The 23809-nt window shown below is 37.1% G+C and overlaps 1 protein-coding gene across 1 annotated transcript; it reads right to left on the reverse strand.

The window, feature by feature from the left end:
• Window positions 1-19462: 19462 nt before the first annotated feature.
• LOC129753793 (uncharacterized) lies at window positions 19463-20563 on the reverse strand. The gene has a single exon (XM_055749640.1). It carries the CDS (start codon window positions 20561-20563, stop codon window positions 19463-19465), a length of 1101 nt encoding a protein of 366 aa, XP_055605615.1.
• Between the last annotated feature and the right edge of the window lie 3246 nt (window positions 20564-23809).

A 23809-nucleotide genomic window follows, 5' to 3' on the forward strand; every position in this document is an offset into this window, starting at 1 on the left:
CTGGAGATTTTACTATGTCCAAAATTGGAACGAAGCTCTCGAAGTGGTCTTCACTGTAGACGAGATTTCAATGAAGGAGCTGGAGAAAAAAAATCGTAATTTCCTACGGAATTCGCTCCAGTTAAATCTGGAAAATTAACAGCAGGGTTGAAACAGGTAACAACATCAAAATAACTGCTCAACGACCTGGGCTACCTAAATAGGGTCTGTAAAGGTCGGCAATTGACCAGGTCAAATCCACAGAAGGAGAGTCGATAAGTAAAGGAGTTACTGTGGTAACTCTCGATCTCAATGAACTGAATTCGAAGAACCAGCTACTCTATGAACCAGGGACCAGACCCCGGGACCAGCGAGAAAGTGTAAGTAAAGTGTAGTAGGCAGAGATGTTAAAATCGCGAGTCTACATACTCGCACTTTGCCCTTCTTTGCAGAACGATTTTATTTCGTTAAACTCAATCTGCAATGATGCTATCTAAAGTTCAACTCGGAAAGCATCAGGAAGTAAGCTTCGGGTAAACTCGGCAGGAGTAAACAGCAATCGGGGGAAACATCAGCGAAGCAAACGAACAAATCTGCGAATTAAAGAAAAAATCGTTTTCGTTCGGCAGCCGAACACATCTATCGGACAACGCATGGGGGCGTGGCTAAAAGTGATAGATACAAGGGAACGGGAAACGAGCGAGAGAAGGGTGCGAGGAATGTTAACTCGGTCCGTCGGGCAACGATCGCTCGTGAGCATTCGTGTACGGTAAGCTTCGTTCTGTTGTTTCATTGGTATGATTTTATTCCTGCGAGGAGGGGAAAACATCAACTCGGAACTGTTCTCTTCGTTTTGTGTGCAATCACGTCATGATTGGAACGAAGATAAAATCAATCTGCACACAACAAGTTAAACTCGGAAAAAATCAGCCGAATGATTCTTTCTGAGGCGAGTTTAAACACCGCTGGTAGTAGGGTAAAACTGTACAAAACGCACCAGCTAAGCATAATTGCTATTTATAGCGATACCAATCATTTAAGAACCAAATTGAGAGTTGACAACGATTTAAGGATGAAATCTACGTATTATCGAAAAGAAAAAATATGACAAAAACTCGATTTTGACTATATTTTTGTAAAAAAACTAAAACAGCCAGAAAACAAACCGCGGGGTAGAACGCCAAAACTAGTGGACAGAACGCACCAAACAGGGAGGGTGGTAAGAAATAGAACAATGATTATACGGAATGTAATTATTGAAACACCAAATGTTTAATTACATGTTAATCGTAGTTTTGTAAACTACCATTTTTTGGCTAAAAATCATTTAGTATTGCTAAACTGATCGAAAATTTCGCTTTTCAAAATACACTTTTTAATATCCTTATATATAAAACGCTTTCAAGTAGGCAACGAAATTCAATTTTTTCGACTGATATAGTGACATCGCGGCAAACATGGCGGCCGATAATTTTTTCGAATCGAATATTGGTGCACCGTTTTAACTCGAACAAGGACGAAATTTGTTATAATTATGCAATGTTATCGTCATTTGGGAGTCAGCAAATAAAAAGAAAGGCATTTTGTTTTGATATTCGGGTTTTGTCAAAAGTTAACAGCATTCAAAATTTGAGCGTAAAACACGTGGTCTTCTGGGCATTCTGCCCCAATTTTCATATGTTTGATTTTGGATAAAATTTGTAGGAAGTTAATAAAATACAACAAAATATTTATAGTCTTCCGAAAAAGCACATGAGTGGTAAAACGATAAGCTGTTGTTTGATCAGATTGCGCAAGCTGTTTTACCATAAAACCTTATATGTAACTTATTAAAAATTACAAGTTTCACGCTGATTCCATTAATTCCTCTGTTTCTAAGAACTAAAGAAGATTTTGTGAACTTTTTATCTATTGAATGATGAAAAAGCTTGTTTACTACAATAAAAATGAAGAAAAACATCATTCGAAGCCATAGGTTAGTGTATATTTGAGAAAGAATGAAATGGGCCATTTTACCCCGCTGGTGCGTCTTGTACAGTTTTCCCCTAAATCCTGTGCGAACTACTTACCGGAAGGGAATGGTACCTTGAACATGGGCCTTATCATGAACAAGATAAACAAAAACCAGGCCCGAGTGGAAAAGCAGTTCTTGAGAGAAAGATACCTTTAACAAACCTGCAAATACAAAATTCAAAGCTGCCAAAACAGCTCCAACAAACCAAAGCACATGGAGTAAACCGGGACGGGACAAACAAACATATGCAAATGACAAGAAGCCAGTGTCTTGCGCCTGGGCAACAAATCGCAGAAATGAACACCATAAAGTTTGTTCAGGCAAATCTTCACCATGCTGTAGGAGCCTCGAGTACACTAATGAGAAGATTCGTCTCCGAAATCCTGGATCTTGCCTTTAACCAAGACCCTTGGGTTAACAAGGGTAAGGTACAAGGGCTTAGTACTCCGAATGTAAGATTCTCTACGACGAACGGACACTGTTGCAAGGTCTGCTTTACAAGTTATCAAAAGAATTACCTTTTCAGAATTTATCGACGGAGACATCACGGCTATATGGATAGAAATACCAACAGCGAAAGGTAAGCAAACGGTGAGTGTAGCTTCAGCGTATTTTCCCGGATATACATAGCACCGATATAATACTCCCACCGATGTTAGTAAAACATATGAGAAAATGCCGGGCAATTAACCAGCAGTTTCTCATATGCTACGAAGCTAACGCACATCACACGCTGTAAGGAAGTAGAGATATCAACACAAGAAGTGAGTTCTTCTTAGAGTTTTTTTTTCACAGAACAATATTGAAATTTGTAATGAGGGAAGCAAACTAACGTTTATAACGACTAACAGACAAGAAGTACTCGACCTAACTCTATGCGACCTAACTCTATGTACACCACTATTCCTAGGAAAATAAAACACTGGGAGGTATCGAATGAAGAATCACTGTCTGATCACAGACATATTACATTGGATACAGTGGGAGGGGAGATAATCAGGGACGTTTATACTTGAAGCTTGCAAACCTTTGTTGGATGTGAAAATACGAACAACAAAGCAGCTTCAAACTGTTTTACCAATCAAATCATATACGTTTCCGTTTAAAACCCGCGATCAGCAATTCGCGTATTGACGATGGCTGCTGGTGGAATTAACAATCGGTAGTGTAGAGTGTAGCCATGTAAGGACTTTACTGAGATTGAACCTGAGTTTTCAACAGGTTAGTTAGGTACATAGTTAGGTTGAGAAGGATACTCTCAGAAACTTTAGGTTAGCAAGTGTGCCAGTTACCAGTGCAGAGGAGTCCATCGATTAGAGATTGCCAGCCAGCAACAGATACGGTCCAAGGTGGTACTGGACAACGAAGCCGGGAGGGCGGAATCAGAGAACGTTACTCTCGGTGCTGTCACGAGGAGGACTCTTTTTATTTATTTACATAGTATTCCGTCTCACGACATAACTTGACGAACATAATTCCTAAAATTCACTCGGTTCATAGCAACCGTTCTCCAATTTCTCGGGCACCCCACGTTCGCCAGATCACGCTCCACTTGGTCTAACCACCTCGCTCGTTGCGCTCCCGCTCGTCTTGTTCCTACCGGATTCGTAGCGAACACCTGTTTTGCAGGACAGTCGTCCGGCATTCTCGCAACATGTCCCGCCCAGCGTATCCGGCCAGCCTTCACCACCTTCTGGATACTGGGTTCGCCGTAGAGGCGCGCGAGCTCGTGGTTCATCCTTTGCCTCCACACTCCGTTCTCCTGTACGCCGCCAAAGATGGTTCTTAACACTCGTCGCTCGAATACCCCGCGTGTACGCAGGTCCTCCTCGAGCAATATCCATGTCTCGTGCCCGTAGAGAACAACCGATCTAATGAGCGTCATATACAGGTGCGAGGGCTAAGTCTTCTCGACCGCAGTTGCTTGTGGAGTCCATAGTAGGCACGACTTCCGCTGATAATTCGCCTCCGGATCTTACGGCTGGTGTCATTGTCTGCAGTCACCAGTGAGCCGAGATAGACAAAGTCTTCGACTATCTCCAGCCCGTCGCCGTCGATCGTGACCTTGTTATTACTGGACAAGCGGGTTCGGTCAGTCTCGGATCCGCAGGCCAGCATGTACTTCGTCTTGGACGTATTAATCATCAACCCAATCCTTCCTGCTTCGCGTTTCAGTTTGCGGTAGATCTCCTCCACCGCCGCAGATGATCTGCCGACTATATCAATGTCATCGGCAAAGCAGATAAGTTGACTGGATCTGTTGAAAATCGTGCCCCGCATTTCGCCCACCGCTCGTCGAATAACACCTTCTAGCGCCACGTTGAACATCATGCAGGATAAACCATCACCTTGTCGAAGCCCCCTGCGAGATTCGAATGAACTCGACAATTCACCCGAAATCCGCACACAGCACTGCGTTCCATCCATCGTCGCCTTGATCAGTCTGATCAGCTTCCCGGAAAAGCCGTTCTCGTCCATGATTTTCCATAGCTCGTTACGGTCGATCGTGTCGTATGCGGCTTTGAAGTCGATGAATAGATGATGCGTAGGGACTTGGTGTTCACGGCATTTTTGGAGGATTTGCCGCAATGTGAATATCTGGTCCGTCGTAGACCGTCCCTCCATGAAGCCGGCCTGATGACTTCCCACGAATCTGTTTGCTTGTGGCGTTAGGCGGCGGAGTAGGATTCGGGACAACACTTTGTAGGCGGCATTGAGGACAGTGATCGCTCTGTAGTTCTCACAGTCCAATTTGTCGCCCTTCTTGTAGATGGGGCATATTACCCCCTCCTTCCACTCCTCCGGTAGCTGTTCTATGTCCCAGATCCGGATTATCAACCGATGTAGGCAATCGGCCAACTTGTCCGGGCCCATTTTGATGAGTTCAGCTGCGATGCCATCCTTCCCAGCCGACTTGTTTCTATTCAGCTGGCGAATGGCTTCCTTAACTTCACTCATCGTTGGGAGTGGTTCGTCTTCGTCGTTGGCTACGCCGGCGATGTACCTTCCCCCACCGTCTTGATCTCCTGCATGTGCGCCGTTCAGATGTTCATCGAAGTGCTGCTTCCACCTTTTGATCACCTCACGATTGTCCGTCAGGATACCCCCGTCCTTATCCCGGCACATTTCGGCTTGCGGCACGAAGCCTTTGCGGGATGCGTTGAGTTTCTGATAGAACTTTCGTGTTTCTTGGGAACGATGCAGCTGCTCCAGCTCCTGGAGCTCCTCCTCCTCCAGGCGGTGCTTTTTCTCTTGGAAAAGTCGGACTCGCTGCCTCTTCCGCTGTCGGTGATTTTCCACATTTCGACGGGTGCCTCTTTGCACTACTGCCGCCCGCGCGGCATTTTCTTCGTCCATCACCCTCCTACACTCCTCGTCGAACCAGTCGTTCCGTCGAGATCGCTCCACATAACCTATGACGTTCTCCGCCGCACTGTTGATGGCTGTTTTGATGGTCCTCGAGAGGGGCTTCGTCAAGCTCGCCCTCTGCCGGCAGCGCTGCTTCGACCGATTGCGCGTAGTCTGCCGCGACCTCAGGTTGCTTCAGTCGCGCGATGTTTAACCGAGGCGGGCGCCGGTTTCGCTTGTTGTTCACTACGGAGAGTTTTGGGCGCATCTTCACCATCACCAGATAATGGTCCGACTCGATGTTGGCGCCCCGAGGAGGACTCACGGGGCATAACCACGAGGAGGACTCACGGGATCCGAAACCGGGATTGGTCAGCTAGCGCAGATGTCGAATGGCTTAGCCAGAAGCCGAGCTTGGATACAGGTCATCACCAAAAGGGTTACTCTCGTGGGGTGGTTATACGCTGCGGTCAGCATGCGTGAATTTGCATTCAACTGCTGGAAGGGCATTCTGGCACTTTGGGGAAGTTTTTTTGGGCGACGGTCAGTTGCCAGCCTCACCTCAGCGCCGACACCAAAGCCAAGCTGGACAACGACTTCTGCCGGGGAAGGAGAAGCTCGCTAGAAGTGTTCATCTTGTGATACCCAGCTACCCTACGGTTAGCATGTGTTAGCTGATTTCCGATGGCTGGACGAAGTTGTTGGTTTTGCGGAAAACTCGCCATTGACGATGCTTTTCAGCATTATTCATCTGCGAATTGAGGGGAGGTGTTTAAATCCACGATCGGCAATTTGCGTATTGACGATCGTTCGTGGAATTAACAATCGGTGTAGAGTGTAGCCATGTAAGGACCTTACTGAGATTGAAATAAACGATAACTTTATTCCTCCACTGAAACCTGCTTTGATTGACTCATTTCAACAGCTTTTGAAGCCAGCTGCCCGCTGAAGGAACGTGTTTCAAAAGGAAGAGTTCCCTGATGGAACAGATAACTCGAAAAGTTAAGGAAAAAACAAGGAGCCTTTTCAACAAAGCCAAAACTGACTCACACTGCACAGTGGTCCAAAAGGGCCTGAAATGGAACTTTTTTCCTGGTGACTTTATCTTTTATTTTAGCTATTAGATGTCTTCAGAACATTTACTAGTAAGATTGTTTCCCATAACGTGAATGTATCAAAAATTAGTCACAGCCTACTACGATAAAAATAAAAACACTAACTTTTTTGTTTGAAGAGATAGAGACCACATTTGTTCTACAAAGTTGTAGATATCATCAAAATATGAAACTTTGTTGAAATAACAAAAGCTTTATCTCTATTCAGTGCAGAGTTATAAAGCTTTTAGTTTAAAACATACTTAAAATTTGTTTTTTGTACTTAACTATTGTTAACTTTGAACTTACATAAATATGATGTTCACAACATTTATTGCGATACTCAATACACACATTTTGCACTAGGTCTTAAGTCTCTACGATCTTGTCTTCCGAAGTTATCGCAATTTCAAGTTTTATTTTTGCTTAATTTCACGAATTTCTAGGGTAAAATGGGGCAAGTGGATTCAAAAACTAAATACCACATCTTGAAGTATAATTCAAGTACTAAAAACTTAGCCAAAAACTACTTGTCTCCACGCGCCCGTTTTTGAGAACGGTCTACATAAATTTGTTGAATTCTTAGATTTTAACGAGAAAATAGAGATTTATTGTCATCGTTGAAATAAAAACATGCTTAAAATGCACATAACTTTATCAGTTTTCAACTGAAATCATCAAATAGCACATCAAAACGCATTGAAATTTTATCACCTTTTCAAATTTAATAGTAAAAAAAAAAATTAACAAAAAGCATTTCCAGTTAAAACCGTAAAAACGCTTTAAAAATTGTTTAAAGGTACAAACGGTATCATCAAAAATTCTCTAAAAATACCATTCAATAGCTCGTTTGTTGTTGCAACTTTCATTTGAAGACATCAAAACAGATAGTTCATTCCTTGAGAAGATATGACAGAATTATTAACAATCAATCTCTATTTTCTCGTTAAAATCTAAGAATTCAACAAATTTATGCAGACCGTACTCAAAAACGGGCGCGTGGAGACAAGTAGTTTTTGGCTAAGTTTTTAGTACTTGAATTATACTTCAAGATGTGGTATTTATTTTTTGGATCCACTTGCCCCATTTTACCCTAGAAATTCGTGAAATTAAGCAAAAATAAAACTTGAAATTGCAATAACTTCGGAAGACAAGGTCGTAGAGACTTAAGATCTAGTGCAAAATGTGCGTATTGAGTATCGCAATAAATGTTGTGAACATCATATTTATGTAAGTTCAAAGTTAACAATAGTTAAGTACAAAAAACAAATTTTAAGTATGTTTTAAACTAAAAGCTTTATAACTCTGCACTGAATAGAGATAAAGCTTTTGTTATTTCAACAAAGTTTCATATTTTGATGATATCTACAACTTTGTAGAACAAATGTGGTCTATATCTCTTCAAACAAAAAAGTTAGTGTTTTTATTTTTATCGTAGTAGGCTGTGACTAATTTTTGATACATTCACGTTATGGGAAACAATCTTACTAGCAAATGTTCTGAAGACATCTAATAGCTAAAATGAAAGACAAAAGCACCAGGAATAAAGTTCCATTTCAGACCCTTTTGAACCACTGTGCACTGGGATGACTATCGTAAGTCCTAAACTGAGTACAACTAACACATTAGAAAAGCTAAAAGGAGTTGTTGGAGGCACATGTGTGAAACCGTTCAATCTACGCCAGAAGCTGATAGGCTCTAGTTCTATCTGAAGAACACTCAAATGAGTCAATTGAAGAAAAACAACGGGGAGTTCACAACAGACCCGAAAGAAACGCTTCAATTACTACTGAGTACACATTTCCCAAAATCCATCGAAGGTTTAAAGATTAAGGACACTCCATCTGAACAACCCAGTCGAACTGTCAGACGTGATGAAGCTCTCCGCAAATCGCGCGCAATCTTTACACTGTCAATGGTTAACTGGGCTAAATATAAGTACATTCGAGCCATTTAAAGCTGCTGGTTAAAATGTTCGTCGAAAATACTAGACGAGCACATTAAATCTCAGTATCTTAGCTAAAGTAACTTAAACAATTTTTAGTTCGCTTACAAAAAAGTAATGTCTACGGTTACGGCCTTACATACCATAACACAAAAACTAGAAAAGACCATTGAGGCAAAAGAAATAACACTTGCTTCTTTTCTAGACATTGAAGGTGTATTCGATAATGCATCTCCCAACCCATTCGAATCAGCTATAAAAAGATGGGAAAGTGTTAATCTTCGAATGACAAGTGGAATATTTAGGAATTATCCAAGGCCGAAAATTATCTACTGGATATTTACAGCTATTAGCAGACCCAAAATCTCTAATGCCTCTTTAGTATGGCGGACAAATAATGCAAACTACGGTATGGCTGGTTCCATGAAAATACCAAATCAAGTCCGTATTTTGCTGGATTTATTCACAGAAAAAAAAACAAAACTCAAGTTGGGCTAAATTTTTAGAACTTTCTTTGTTTAAATTTGTTTTCTTATGTTTGAAAAACGATCTTAACGTTGCTGACGGGTTTCAATAAAAAAAAAAAACATTGAATTAAATGTTTTATTCCTCATTTCACTCTTGATTTATTTCCAGAATTATCAGAATTATCCTATATGCTCAGACTTTATCATGTTTTGGAAAAAAGAATTAAAAATTTAGGCAATTTAAAGCTCAATTTTCAGAACGCAAATTTCCTTCAGGCGACCCAATGATAAGTTGAGAAAGTCTGACATCATGAACTTCGCGACATCAATTGATGCATTTTGACTCTCAAAACCTTAGTGAATTTGGTTTGGCTTCAGTTCTGTAGATAAATTCGAAAAGTTAAAAATGTGCGAGATTTTTTTAGCCATCTAAAATCCAGATTTATTTTTCACAAAAATTCAGTTTTAAGTTTGATACCCACTTTGTTCTAGGATAAAATTTATCGTTGGAGTAATTTTCCAACAGTTTTTTTTCAGAATTACATAACCACAGGGGTTAAAAAACTAGATTTTTAGTATTTTATCGCTTGTTAAATTTACACATTTCAACCACCTTTCCCAAGTTTTGAAACATAAATAGCTTTGATTGAATATATTATTTTATAACATTGTTCTAATATAAACTGAAATATTTCAACTGTTACAAAAATTAAACTCCTTGCATATTTGCCGATTTATTGTCGTTTTTTTTTTCAAACCCCTCCTTTAGACGGGTTTTATATTGTATTTCTTCTATCAAGGCCAAGTTTTTTCCTCGAAAATCATTCCAGAATGCACTCATTTTATTGGCAATCCTAAATGGTTGAAACTTTTAAACCAAACTTTTAATAATTTTTCATGAAGCATAAAAACAATGACTTAATAAAAAATTGTTGCAAGTCCAAGTTTTCATGTTTTAAGGCTTCTTTAAGCTGTAGCTTTGAACAACTGTTTATCAAACAGTTGCCATTGATGTAGATTGTAAGATTAACGTGATTGAAAGCATAGTGCACAAAAAGTAAGTTAAAACTATGATTGGCTTGGTTTTATGCCGATTAAAGTGAACCTCGTCTAGTGGCGAGTTTGGGCTTTGGCGAGTTGTTTGAATGAAATCATGCTTAAACTCCAAATTTTATTTATAATGAGTGAATGAAATAGTGTGCATGATTCTTTCATATCGTCTAATTACGTTCATTAACATTTAACAGCAAGTTTAATACCCAGGTTATGTTGAGTGGTCTAAAATAAGTCCCTAAGGAATAAAGTAGGACCTATTTTCGACATGGGTCAATTTGATATTAAAACCAGTTATTTTGGTTTTTCGAGCTTGCAAAATAGTTTTTACGTGTTTTATTATAGTTGTGAACATATTTGTATTTGTAAAATTTATCACAGCTATGCAGCAAACCTCTTGAAAGTTGACTCCAATAATGGCACGTCCTCCTGAAATGGCCGTGATTCGGTCTAACTGTGAAAAATCAAGACTTTATTTTCAATTTTCGTTCCGTTAAGAGCTTACTAAAATAAAATTTAAGATGTGATTAGAATCATAAGAAGTAGCTTTAACTGTATTTGTTCATATTTTTTAGGAATAACATAATTTATGAGAGAAATATTGGCAAAAAGCTACATGGTGGTCCAAAATATATACCCGGTCCAAAATAAGTCCGGCACCCTATTAAGTGAAACCATTAAGTTTTAAAACTTTTAAGCTATTGCATCTTAAACCTCAACTCATCTCATAGAAATTCACTTTCAGCAAACCATCAACGGGCATGATTTATGACTCTTTCGTTGCGTTAGAATTAATTGCAAATGTCAACCACGCGTTCCACCATTCATCGTTGGCAACACTGTTGTTTGTTCCGCGTGAAGAAAACGCGCGACGACGCGCCAAAGGCAACGATTCCGAAGAGAGTTTGGGGTTTTTTTCAACAAGCAAACTTGTTAGAAAAAGAAACATGAGCGAGGATAGAAAAAAAAACACCCCCGATATCAAACAGGACAAAGATAAATGAGCTGGAAAAAATTTACACAGAAATAAGAGTTGAACGAGGGACCAGGAAAAATAACGAAAAGTTTAGCTCCCGCCCGCGCTTCGGGGAAACTCGCTATCGGTGTTGTACCTGTGCTCTTGGAATCCGGTGAATTGTGTCATCCTTCGAAACGTGTGCGACAGTTTCTCTGTGTGGGTGTGTTTGTGTGAACAAGCGCCAGCTCCCGGTTTGAAGTTAAGTGGTTCGGAGTGGAAACATCTTGCCCCAAACCCTTGGGCAAGGTTAGCTAAGGAGGCAAGGGGGTGTTCTGAAGATGAGTTGTTAAAAAATCACCTCCATTACCTACTTGCATGAGCATAACACACTCAAAAGTTTGAGCCGGGAAATAAATTAAAAAGAAAACACTCTGTTGAAAGATGCCAATTCCCACGCAAGGACTCACAATCGGGGGAAGATGAGAAAAAGAAGTTTTTCCGGTATAGACAATGGTCCTTCTTGCTTGCCAAAAGCAGCTTCGTGGAATCCGTGGATTCGGAAGTTGGTACCTACTGGCAGCTCAAACCGTGGAACCTTGATCTATGGCGAAAATTGGACTGGGAAACGTAAGGGTGGATGAAATTAAGGGTGCTGGAATATGAAGGAACCTGGTGTACGTCCTGCATTCAGGGCCAGATTCAGGGAGAAGAAGGATTCAACCATTCCGCAGAGAAAGATGCCAAAATCTATACTCATGCTTAATGTTCAATCTGTTTAGCAGGAAAAAGGTGACTCTCAGTGTGGCGGAAGGATTCAAGACTTTCAGGTCATGCACGGTCCTATGGGGGGGGGGGGGTCTTGTCGGGGTGATCATCTCTATAAAAATATAGAACTTTTCCTAGTGGGATTACCCGTGAATGTTCTAAATTTTCCACTCCGTGGGTATGTTTATCACACAAAAGTCCATAAGCGTGGTAAATTTTCCAACGGGCCTTCAGAACCGTAAGACTTCTATTGGCAGTCTAACTTCCTTATCTGTCTTTAAACTAGGTAACCATTATTTAATGTTAAACCTTAAAAACCATTTTTTTTTTCACTTAAAAATTTACAAAAGTTAAGTTTATGATTACATACCACTTTAGTTTTACAAAAAACTTAATCGTAGAGGAAAATTAATCTAAATCACTTAATTTAAGTATTTTAACGGTTGCAAGTTGCAAATATCGAACATATTTATCAATTTGTAGCCGGTTTTCCCAATCCCAGCCTTTATATTTCTATCTACATAACCCAAGGTAACTTTTTCTATAAAAAAATTGATCTGGAATGGTGTTGAGTTTAGGAACTTACTGTCAATAGCTGTTTTATATTAAAAACACATGAACCAAGAGTTTCTGGCGCTATCAAAATGTTTTTTTTTTCGAAAAATAGATTTTAATTTTTTTTTTTTGCTTAGTTGAAGCTTTTGACAACCCCTCAAAGAATCAAACAGTGACCATTTATATGTTTTGTTAGGTATACATAAAGAAAATTCTGAAAAAAAATTATTGGCTTTGATTTTATGCTGGGATTAGTAAATCCCACCTTAAGGCGGGGTTGGTTTTAAGAGAGTAAATTTGTTTCCTTCTTTGATTTTTTTTTCATTAAGTAGCAAAATTAAATCAGACATAGATTTTAAGCATAGAAAGCCAACAACATTTTTCATCTATAATTTTTCCGTTAATGTAAATCATTGACTTTTGAACATGATAAAAATAGAATATTGAAGGGCTATGAAATGAAGGGATTTAATTTTGTTTTTTTATGATCTTTAAAAATTTCAGTTTTGAACATCAAGATACACTTTTAATTTCGATTGCACTTCTAAATCACACTCTTTTTCTTTATTTAAGATTATCGAACTCACTAGACAGTTCACAAATAATCTTCACTAATAAGAAGATCTTTTCGAATTCAAGAATAACATTCGGAATTCTACCAAATCTATTCTATGAAAATCACCCAAATGAAAGAATACAGCTATTGAAAAACACAAATCCTATATTACGGAAATAAAATATTACGGATTTATAAATTCCAGCTGGGATGTTTATTTCATTGTGACTGTTATAACTTTTGTGCTCATTTAAAGTTATCAGAATCAAGAACAGATAGTTAAGATTAAATACTAACGCAGTTTAAATATCAGGAAATAAGTGTTTTGGCGATTGACGTTCAAATTCAGTTCCAGGTTTCAAAATACGAACTCACAACAATAACTAAAACTATCCCGTTATCATTCGACTATTTTCACGGCAACGAGGCAATAGCTCGAAAGATCTTGAAGTGATCGTTCACACAATAATAATTGAAATTAAAAAATGTAATCCAGATTCAGAATACACAAAAAAGTTGATTATTGAAATTGCAATCAATGAATAGGATAACTACACAGGATAACAGCATTTTTGGTGCAATCTATGTTTTAGAAAATCATTTCGAAAGATTTTGGCGTCAAAATATTTAATATTTTTTCAGATTTGATGCTATGGATTGAAAAAACCAATATTTATTAATATTAGTCATTCATCGCTGCAAAACTAATAAACCCACATAAGAACTAAAAACTAGTTTTTTTTTTAATTTTTTCCTTTTTTTTGTGAAGGATCAAGATTTTTCTAGATGTTCAAGTTACAGATTAAGAACTGTATTATAAAAAATGCAACACTTTCATTTGTGATGAACTTTTGAGCAGTTGGATGAGAATTGATGATATTATCAGTGATACTGCCATGTAGTATAATGTTTACATGTGCGAAATTATGTGGCGATCCGAAATACAGACTCTACATTGAAAATAAATGAAATCGTACGGCTAAAAAATAATTTAAAGGATAGGATCGACTATTTCTGACATCATCAAAAGGGTGTTTAAAAGTGTTTGACATTGAAGATTTTTATTTATTTAACAACTTTTTTAAAGACTGCAAACATTATTTCGGTTTGAAATTTCATTAAATTCCTGGAATTTTGTAAAACTTGGAAAATTCAAAAAGAAAACATATGTAAACTTTATTCAGAAGCCAAAACTACTCGCAGTCATCGTAAAAGTTGACCATTGATCCATATCCTTTATTTTCCATATTTTTTGAATATTTTTTTTTTCAAGTGCAGAAAATCTTCAAAAGAATTTTCACGTATTTTCAAGTGTTGCATTTGAACTTCAGAAACGAGAACTGAAGTAAGAAAATTTATTGCATTTATAGATTCAGCATTCCCAAAACACAAACCATTCAAAACCAGCTGCTAAATTTTTTACACCTCGGCAAATTTTTATTTGGTTGTGTTTTACTTTCAAAAATTGATACTTTATTTCATGATTTATTAATTGCATAAGGAAATCAAATTTTCATTTTTCGAGGTGTAAAGAATATATTTGTTATTTTTTTAAAAAGAAATTGGGTAGAAAAGGTATTCATCCATCAAATAAACTTGTGCACTTTAATGATAGGAAATCACAAATGTAATGAAAATAAAGTTTTAAACTCAATTATTAACTTATCCGAAGGCAACAAGTGATTTTGACTTCTGAGAATTAAGTTATTGCAGCTTTTTTTCTTATCCAAATCTGCAATAAACGTGGAAATTCACTAAAATTTTGAACAAGATTAAAATATAAGTCTAAAAGTCAAAATTTTTTGCAGTCTTCTACCGAATTTAAAAGAATTTGTTAAAATGATGTCTTAAAAAGTTCAAAACTTATCTATTTGAATTTAAAAAAAAAGTAGAAGCGATTTTTCACTTAAACAAAATTATCTCACCATGATCTGAATCTTAGATTGCGTGCAGGATAGTTAATTTAATTCAAATCAGCTTTCAGTTTTCATGTTGGTTTATTAGTTAATCAGTTATCAAAGATAAATTTTACCCGAAACTGACAAAGTAAAAAAAATCCACACGCTTTATCACCAAAACAAGAGGTTTTAAGCTTAGATATAAAAATTGCTTTTCACTTGAATTGTTTAAAAAAAAATAATGTGCCTTTTAAGGAATGAAAAAATCATTTTATTCATTCATTTTTTGTTGCAAATTTGTTACTTTTCAAAACAAAGGGTTAAAATTTATTATTAGATGTATGTTTAGTACATTATTTTATTCCAAAATTGAATTTCGATTAAGAAATAATATTATTCAATGACAATTCACGATAAAAAAAAGTTATTGCAGAATAGATAAAAACAACACGATATTTTTTAAATCAGAAAAATATAACTAAACTAAATAATAAAAATTTGCAACGTTTCAAAATGAGTTTAAAACTCTAAGCAATTATTGTCAAAAACTTACCTCAAACATTCGCTTTTTTTAACGTACAGTAAGTTGTTATATAAAATCATTAAAATATTGTTATGGTTTGTTAGCTTGTGTTTATATGAAGAAAATATTGGAAAAATAGATAATTGAAACATTTCCTTAAATATTCTGTTATTCAACAACAAGTGAATTATTTATATTTTTTTCAATGATATTTACAACGAGAGATTTTTGAATAAGTTAATAAGTCGATAGTTTTTGAACTCCCTGGTATTCAGAATACTAAAATTATCGTTTTACCAATATTTTCTATATGGAAAATAATAGATTTGTGGATTGAAGTTGCATTAAAGGATATCGAAATAAATTTACATAGAAAACGGGTTAATTTTTTTTTATTTCTTCCAAAAATAAACTTGAATAAGAATACTTAAATTTGGTTTTTTTTCGAAAAACCAATCTTATTAAAATTCACAAACCTTTAATCTTTTCAACGGGAATCATAGCGCATCAAAATATTTTGAAATTATTGAAATTCAAATTCAGAATTGCTGCAACCTGCATACAAAACACGAAAAATATTATTTAAACCTGTTCAATGAGAACTTTTGCAGAGTACTTTTGCAGTTGAAAGAGAATATTTTGTTTTTGATTCGAAAATAGAGATTTGTTGACAATATTTTTTTTTTGCATTATTCTTAATGGGTCATTTGGAAGTAAGGAAAGCTTTCCTTACTCAATTCTTCAGCACATGTTCGCAATATGATGCTTAGATGTGAGTCCCTACTAACTTTTTCTGTGTTGAATTTCGTCTGATCAATCAAAACAAAAAAAAAAAACAATTTTCACAAATAATACTTTTTTATGTTTGTGTTAATGATCGTTACAATATTTTCATGAAGTAACAGTTTTTTCTTATATTTTAATGTATGTTAAATTATCATTTTTATTGATTTCGTTTAATTTTTCTTTTTCAATTTCTGAAGTTAGATTTCACCAATTCTTTCCAATAAATAGTTTAATGAGAGCCGTTTACCTATAAATGAAATATTTTTTGGAACCTCTAATGAAATTGTTCTAGGTTCCTTTGAATTATGAACCCGACTCTGCGTTCTGCGATGCTCGAGAGCAAGATTGGTGTCACCAACGAATGGTGAAGCATCGTTTCTTCAAATCATTCGCATGTCAACTATACTCAGGAGCAGCAGCATCACCGCACCACCGCCGTGACGCTGCAACCACGCTTACTGACTCGATTTTCACGTCTAAGGCGTCGCCGTCGTCGTCGTCGTTGTTTTGGCGTCAAGAGGAGCCCTTCAACCTGAATGCCATTATGTAGGACAACAGAGCGACCGATCCATTTCCCCCCCAAGCACTCACGCTCCAACTCTAGAGGATGCTCCTTGTCGACTCTCTGGGTAGCACATTATGGGGCACAGCAGAAGCATTCTTGGCGAGCAACAATATGATAACGAGATGATATTGTTGTGCTGACGACGAGGACGACGAGGACGACGACGAGCTCAGGCTGAATTGTCGTTGAGTTCTGCCGCATACACCTTGCTCACTGCTCAATGAACAATTCTTCCAGGTGGTTTCCCCGGAATAGTTCCGCCCACTTTCCCAAGGATCCACCCGGTTTAGAGGACGATTCGGTTAAGGTTTTAAGATGTCTGCCGTTGTCGTTTGTAGGTCAGCATCAGCCAGCTTCATGCAAGCAGCATGAGATGCTTGAAACGAACGGATCATATATTAGATTAGATTTTATTGAATAATTTTGGCTTCCGGTTCTTGCAACAGTGTTGCCTTCCGTTACTTTTACGTCGAGTAGACCCTGTTATTACAGCATCGTATAATGTACATAAGTTTCTTCCATGTATGCTGCAATGCTGCTATGCATTGCTCCTTGTATGGTGGTAAAGAACGTGAAAACTAAGATTTTGATTTAATTGACTAGCTGACCTTGTGTGCTTTGGCCGGCCTACTTCCTTTGAAAACTCATCAAAAATTTTGTAATAATAATATGAGTTTATTAATGAAAAGCACATAAATGGCTATGAACATTAAAATTTACAATATTTAAAAAAATGACTTATGCTAAAGCTATTACAATACTTTCATTTTTGGTACTAAGTTTTTCTAAATTTCGTTAATAAGTGAAGTGTTTCTTAGGAATCTGAACAAATCTTCAATTTTCTTAGGATCTTCTCCTAAACTACTCATAGTTATACCATATTGGTTCCTGGATGAACTATACGTTTGACAATCGTTTAAAATGTGCTCTATAGACAAATTACAATTACAGTTAGTACACTGTGGAGGAAGTTCACGCTTAAAAATGTATTCATGAGTTAATTTACTGTGGCCGATTCGCAAACGAGTTAAGATTATGGAGTGCTTTCGAGGTGTTTGGTTTGAAGAGATCCAGGGTTTTGTTGAGAATTTGATTCTACGCAGTTTGTTTTTGCTCATACCATCCCAATGTTTCTGCCACTCCTCAAAAACTAAAGATTTGATCTTAGTTATGAAGTCAGTTGTTGTAATGCTTGGATTGATAATAAGCAGGTTTGTTGCTTCTTTTGCTAGTTTATCAGCACGTTCATTCCCATCTATTCCCACATGACTTGGAATCCATAAAAAAATTATCTTTTTATGTTTTCTTTCAGCTATGGAAAGTAGCTCGTGAATATCCTGAATGATTGGGTTCGTACTATAAACATCTTCTATTGCTTGAAGTGAGCTTAAAGAATCAGTAGCTATCACAAAGTTTAACAGTGTTTCGTTATCTATTAAAGCATTCAGTGCATGTTGCAGTGCTATCAACTCAGCTGAGAAAACCGTAGTATAATCGTGTAATCTGTACTGCCATTCAAAGTTCAAGTTGTACGCTGCACATCCTACTTGTGTACTCACTTTAGATCCATCAGTAAAAATAAAACTAGACGTACGATACTCCGAAACTTTTGCCAAATATTCTTGACGGAATTCTAAGGCAGAGGTTTGTGCTTTAGTCAGGTTCGTTAAACTATAATCAATTTGAATTCTAGGATTTGACCAAGGAGCATACTTGTGATATCCACGTTGTAAAATTTTAACTGGAGTGAGCTGGTATTTGTGATAGAGATGTTTAAATCGTTGAACCAAACCACGGTTTCCCTTTCTGTTTTGAGTAGAAAAGTTTTCTAAGGCTTTTTTGAAATGTTTATGTAAGGGGTGATTACTAAGGGACAGTATTTTTACACCATAAGCAAGGGTTTGGCTCTCTCTTCTGTAGTTCAATGGTAACATGCCTGCGTCTACCAGAATACTGTCTGTAGGGCTGGTTCTATAAGCTCCTGTTGCCAGTCGGATTCCCATGTGATGAACTGAATTCAATTGTTTTAAAATCGAGTTTTGAGCAGTATTATAAATTATAGATCCATAATCAAGTCGTGATATTACCATAGTTTTGTGAATTTTTAGTAAAGATTTTCTACTAGATCCCCATGATGTGTGCGAGAGAGTTCTGATTATTTTAACTGCTTGCAGGGCTCTAGCTTTAAGTTGTTTCACGTGATTTGTCCAGACAAGACGACGATCAAAATTCATTCCTAAGAATTTCATTGTTGATACTTCTTCAATGAGCTCATCTTTAAAACGAAGGTTTATTGGAGAAACACATCCACGTTTTCGACAAAAATGCATGATTTTGCTTTTAGTTACAGATATTTTGAATCCAGTATCATTTGTCCATTGATATAAATTGTTCAAAAACATTTGTAGTTTTGTTTGGATTTGGTTTAGGTCTTTCCCTTTCATATAAACTACGAAATCATCAGCAAAGTGCATTCTTGATATTGGGGATTGGCAGATATTTTTTATAGAATTTATTGCGACTAGAAATAGTGTTACACTCAAGACAGACCCTTGAGGGATTCCATTTTCTTGCGAGACCAGAGATGAAAATGTACTCCCAATTGCTACATTAAATTTGCGGTTTTCCAGAAAATTTTTCACAAAGTGTAATATATTTCCTTTGACTCCGTATGATGAAAGTTGTTGAAGAATATTATAGGCCCAAGTTGTGTCATATGCTTTTTCAAGATCGAAAAAGATGCAAACTAGGTGTTCTTTATTTTTGAAAGCATCCTGAATGGAGTTTTCAAGCATTGCAAGGTTGTCTAAAGTGTTGCGATACTTTCTAAATCCTGATTGGGTACTATCTTAAATGTTATTTGATTCAAGATACCACAAAAGTCGACGATGTATCATTTTTTCTAAAAGTTTGCACGGGCAACATGTTAAAGATATTGGTCTGTAATTAGATGCATTCAAAGGATTTTTATTTGGTTTTTGTATTGCTCGCTTGCTATCGCTTGCGTGAAAAAACTGAGATTAGTGAGTTCTGAGTTATTATCGGTGTTGTTAGTATAACTATCTAAGTTCTCAATAGTATTCGGTTCATTTTGGTTTGTTGTATTAGTACTACTTATCTTAGTAATCTGTTCTGCAGATGTCGGGGGGGAAGCCATCGAACACTCGTTGGCTGGAGATACTACCGCAACGGAAGCGATAGTATTGGTGTATTCTTTGCTGGTTCCGATTTGCATCTCTGTTCTCTCTTCTGGTTCAGGTCGATCAACCTGATCACTGGACGGTGTTATTCCACTTCTCGCATAATTAGACGGGGCACTTTTTTCTTCGGGACGTTCTAGTTGCTTACGTTGAACTTGATTCATCGTGACTTCGGCGTAAGAGCGTCGTTGTCTCGGCGGTGCAGGATATGGTGTTTGTAGTCTTCTTTTCATTCTAGCCTCTCTCATCGATATTTTTTCTGAGACCTTGATCTTTTGGATCTCATATTCGTCAATGTAGATGGGACATTCCTTAGAAAGCGCGTGATGATCTCCTTGACAGTTGATGCAGCAAAATTTCTTTTCACATTCCGAATCTCCATGGAACAAATGTGCGCAGCTGCCACAGATTTGATTGCCCTTGCATTGTGTTTTCTTATGACCAAACCTTAAACAGTTCATACAGCGGAGAGGGTTGGGGATATATTGGCGTACTTTACAGGAGTAAAATCCTACGTCGATTGAGCTTGGAAGGTTACTAAGGTTGAATGTAAGGATAAATGAACCAGTATCCTCAAGCTTTCCTTTACTGTTTTTGCGTTGCATACGTTTAACCTGTGTTACACCTTGGCTTGACAGTTCCGAAAGTATCTCCTCATCCTTGTGCATTTTGAGGTCGTAACAGAATATCGTACCTATGGAGTTGTTAAGTGAGCCATGTTCTACAATACTGATCGGAATTCCTCCAAGCGATGACTGTTTAACGAGTTTTTCAGCTTGTTTTCTGTCAACAGTCTTCAGCAATAATTCGCCATCTTGCATACGGCTGATGTTCACGTTAGGTGTGATGCTATCCATCGCTTTCTTTATAAAGAACGGGAAAACTGATTTCATCGTTTCACCTTTCTCAGTTCGCTTGAGAATTAAAAATCTTGGTCCGTTGTTGCTGAGTTCCACTCTAATCTGTTTAGTATACTGATACTCGAGATCGACATTTTATTAGATCTGCGAACCTAGATCCAAACGCCCGCGAGGGGTCATCGTCATCCGCGTCGGAGGCCATCACCTCCTCTCAAAAAATTTTACCGGTAACGACCACTATTGATCACAATTACTGTTCAAACTGGATAATTGAAAATCGGTTAGAAAGAAGAGCTGATCACGCGCGATGTTGCTCTCTCGAAAGCCAAAACCGAACCTGTCAAAAATTTTGTGTTTCGTACTTTGACAATCTAAAAATGCAAACATGTGCCAAATTACGCCAACTTTCAAATCCTCTTTTCATAATATCTGGTATGAGATAAACAAGTACGGAAGCATTTTTTGTGAAAATGTAACTGAGTAACATTTTTGAGTTATATTACGGGGTTTCCAAAACTATAGGTTTTGTAAAAATCGGTAAAGGAACAAGAGAGATATAGCGGTTTTATGCGAGGAGTGGCAAATTGACACTCAATGTCTGATTATTTAGAGAGTTTTTTTCCAGGGCTTTCAGGGTGCGTCCATAGAACAAATTATGATGCAAAATTAAAAATTTCAAAAAAATTTTAAGGGTCCTCGAAGAAATTATATTATTTGGATGCACCCGAATAAAGTTCCAAGCCGCCAAACGTCCAATCATATTGACACTAAAAAGTGGATTACAGTTAAAGAGGTTGCTCATCCCTGATCAATCATATTGATAACTTTATTCTGCTTAATTTTATTTCACCTCCGTGTCATGGTTTGCCTACATACATTTAAGTTTGTTTTGTTTTTAGAACATTTTGGAATTTTGTTCAATTTTTTTCTGTTTTCAATTTGTTTCTTAAAGTGTTTTATTTTTTGTTATATTTTTCACTAATTGCACTCAAAAAGTTTATTGTTCTTGTCACCAATTCGTTTTTCTTTTATCAGCCTTTAAACTTAACTCTGCGATTTATTTTCATGTCTGTCTCGTTATCATAATTTTAATTTGTTCTTTTTTTATTTATTTGATTTTTGCTTATTTTTGTCTTTTTTAAATTTCTTCATTTCTTTTGTTTTTTTTTTTTAATCAGATTTAGTTAGGGAACAACAGCAGGTTGCAACCATCTGAAATATTTGGTGGTATCCGAATAGCTGGTAACTTTGTTGAAATTTGAAATGGAATTCAGAGGAATGCAGATAAGGCCCTACATATATTTTTTGACTTAAGAGTCTGTGACCTGCAAAAATATGAAATTTAAACCACCCACTCACCAATATCACTCACGTCATGGAAATATGTCTGTACCTATGCTCGAGAGATTTCCATCTCATGTACAAACACATCTATTTGTGTCCGAGAAGGTGGTTTTGTTTGGAAAGGATTTTCTGGTTTTGAAAAAGGTCAATTTGAGTTTTCGAGTGTGGAAAAGGGGAAAATTTCATTATACCCCGAAATGAAAAAAATTAAGCTTTTTGTTGTCTAGAAGCTTTTGAGCACAAAAATCGGTTTGAATGCTGACCTTTGCAAAACCAAAAACTATGTTGACCAACACCTGAGTTGGACAGCAAGAGATGGTTTTCAACAATGCTTTATCCTTTTCAAATGACACTTTATCCAAAGCTGATTCCATTTTTATCGTTTCAATCTGGTGGTAGTACGAATAAAAGGTTTAAAGATTTGTTAATGCACCCAAAAATCTTATATTGATTTTTATTTTCGTTCCAAAAAATTATGATTTTTCAATTCAGAAGGATAAGGTCTTCTAACGCAATTTATTTTTAGTTTTAATTTAGATATTGGCATTTATTGCTACTCTGTGGTAAAAGTTCTTTTATAAAAGTTTTCTATCATTTCATGAGTTTTGTTGATGAGTTTCAAACTTTAAAAATACTAGAGTACAGATGCTTCTAAGCTGTGGCACAGCATCAGCACAAATAAAGAGCAAAATAAATAAACCGGATCCCAAGATGCCGGAATACACGGGGGAATGTTTACTTGTACGAATCCTTCAGCAAACAACAACCCCATCATCATCATCATCATCATCCATCGAAGGCTGACTTCTGCCGTTCCCGGGAAGCCACTTCCAAGTCCATCCGGAGTTGATTTTCTGCGTAAAAATCATTCAACCGGAACTATTTGCTTGCATCTTCAGTCGGATTGATATTTTGCGTCTGTCTTCGGCTTCTTCCACTTCTTGGTGACGAAGAAGCTAGAGATCCTCTTAGTTATTTCTCAATATCGATTGGCTCGGTGAAGCAATCCTCCTTTAGCAACATTTCCACTTCTAGCGATGCAGCAATTGAAATGGAAAATTCTGCCTCCCCACCCGAAGGAAAAGGTTATCTGGCACGAGGCACTAAATTGAAAATTGCTCATCGGAGAGAAAATTTCCGGAAGGTGTGCTGCTGCTGCTTCTGCCTCTGCCTCTGCATTTGTCTATGCGTGGGTTTAAGGCAGGGGTCGGGGAACTTTTTGAATCATTACCCCAAAACATTTTTATTTAAGTTGATATTACCCCATGACGAAGAGCAAAAAAAACGTATCCCTAAACACTAAGCGAGCTCTCAAAGCGTGTTATTTGAATGCCTCACGGGGAAATATTCACTTTTGCATATGCCGCTAAATTCTTTACTTTCGAAATAAAACCAACAAACTCATAAAATTGCCAAATGAAAATATATACTTTTCATTCACAAAATATTCACTGTTACCCCCAAGAATTTCACTTTTACCCCATTTGGGGTAATTTACCCCGGTTCAACGACCGCTGGTTTAAGGAAACGAACGACAGAAATTGTTCTGCGGATGACTTGGGCCGGGAGATAACTACCAGGTTTCTAGTTTTAATGGCATGACATTATGGGTTGATTAACGAGAAATATTCTATCTTTATCCTTGGATGGTGTGTCTGCTTTTTTGTCAGATTAAGTTGAGTTATGTTGCAGTTGTATTTAAAAAAACACCCTATTTTAACCATCATCCGTCTCAGAAATTTTTACCTGGTCTCTGAGTGTCACTCCTGACTAAAACCAACATTACTCTCTTGTACCCCATCCAATTAAAAAAAAATAAATATAGTTTTGGAAACCTCGTGATGTTACTCAAATATGTTTTCCAGACAATATTCAGCAACAACACTTCAGTTTTCCGAT

The sequence above is a fragment of the Uranotaenia lowii genome, chromosome 3, assembly GCF_029784155.1.
Source record: "Uranotaenia lowii strain MFRU-FL chromosome 3, ASM2978415v1, whole genome shotgun sequence".
NCBI lineage: Eukaryota > Metazoa > Arthropoda > Insecta > Diptera > Culicidae > Uranotaenia > Uranotaenia lowii.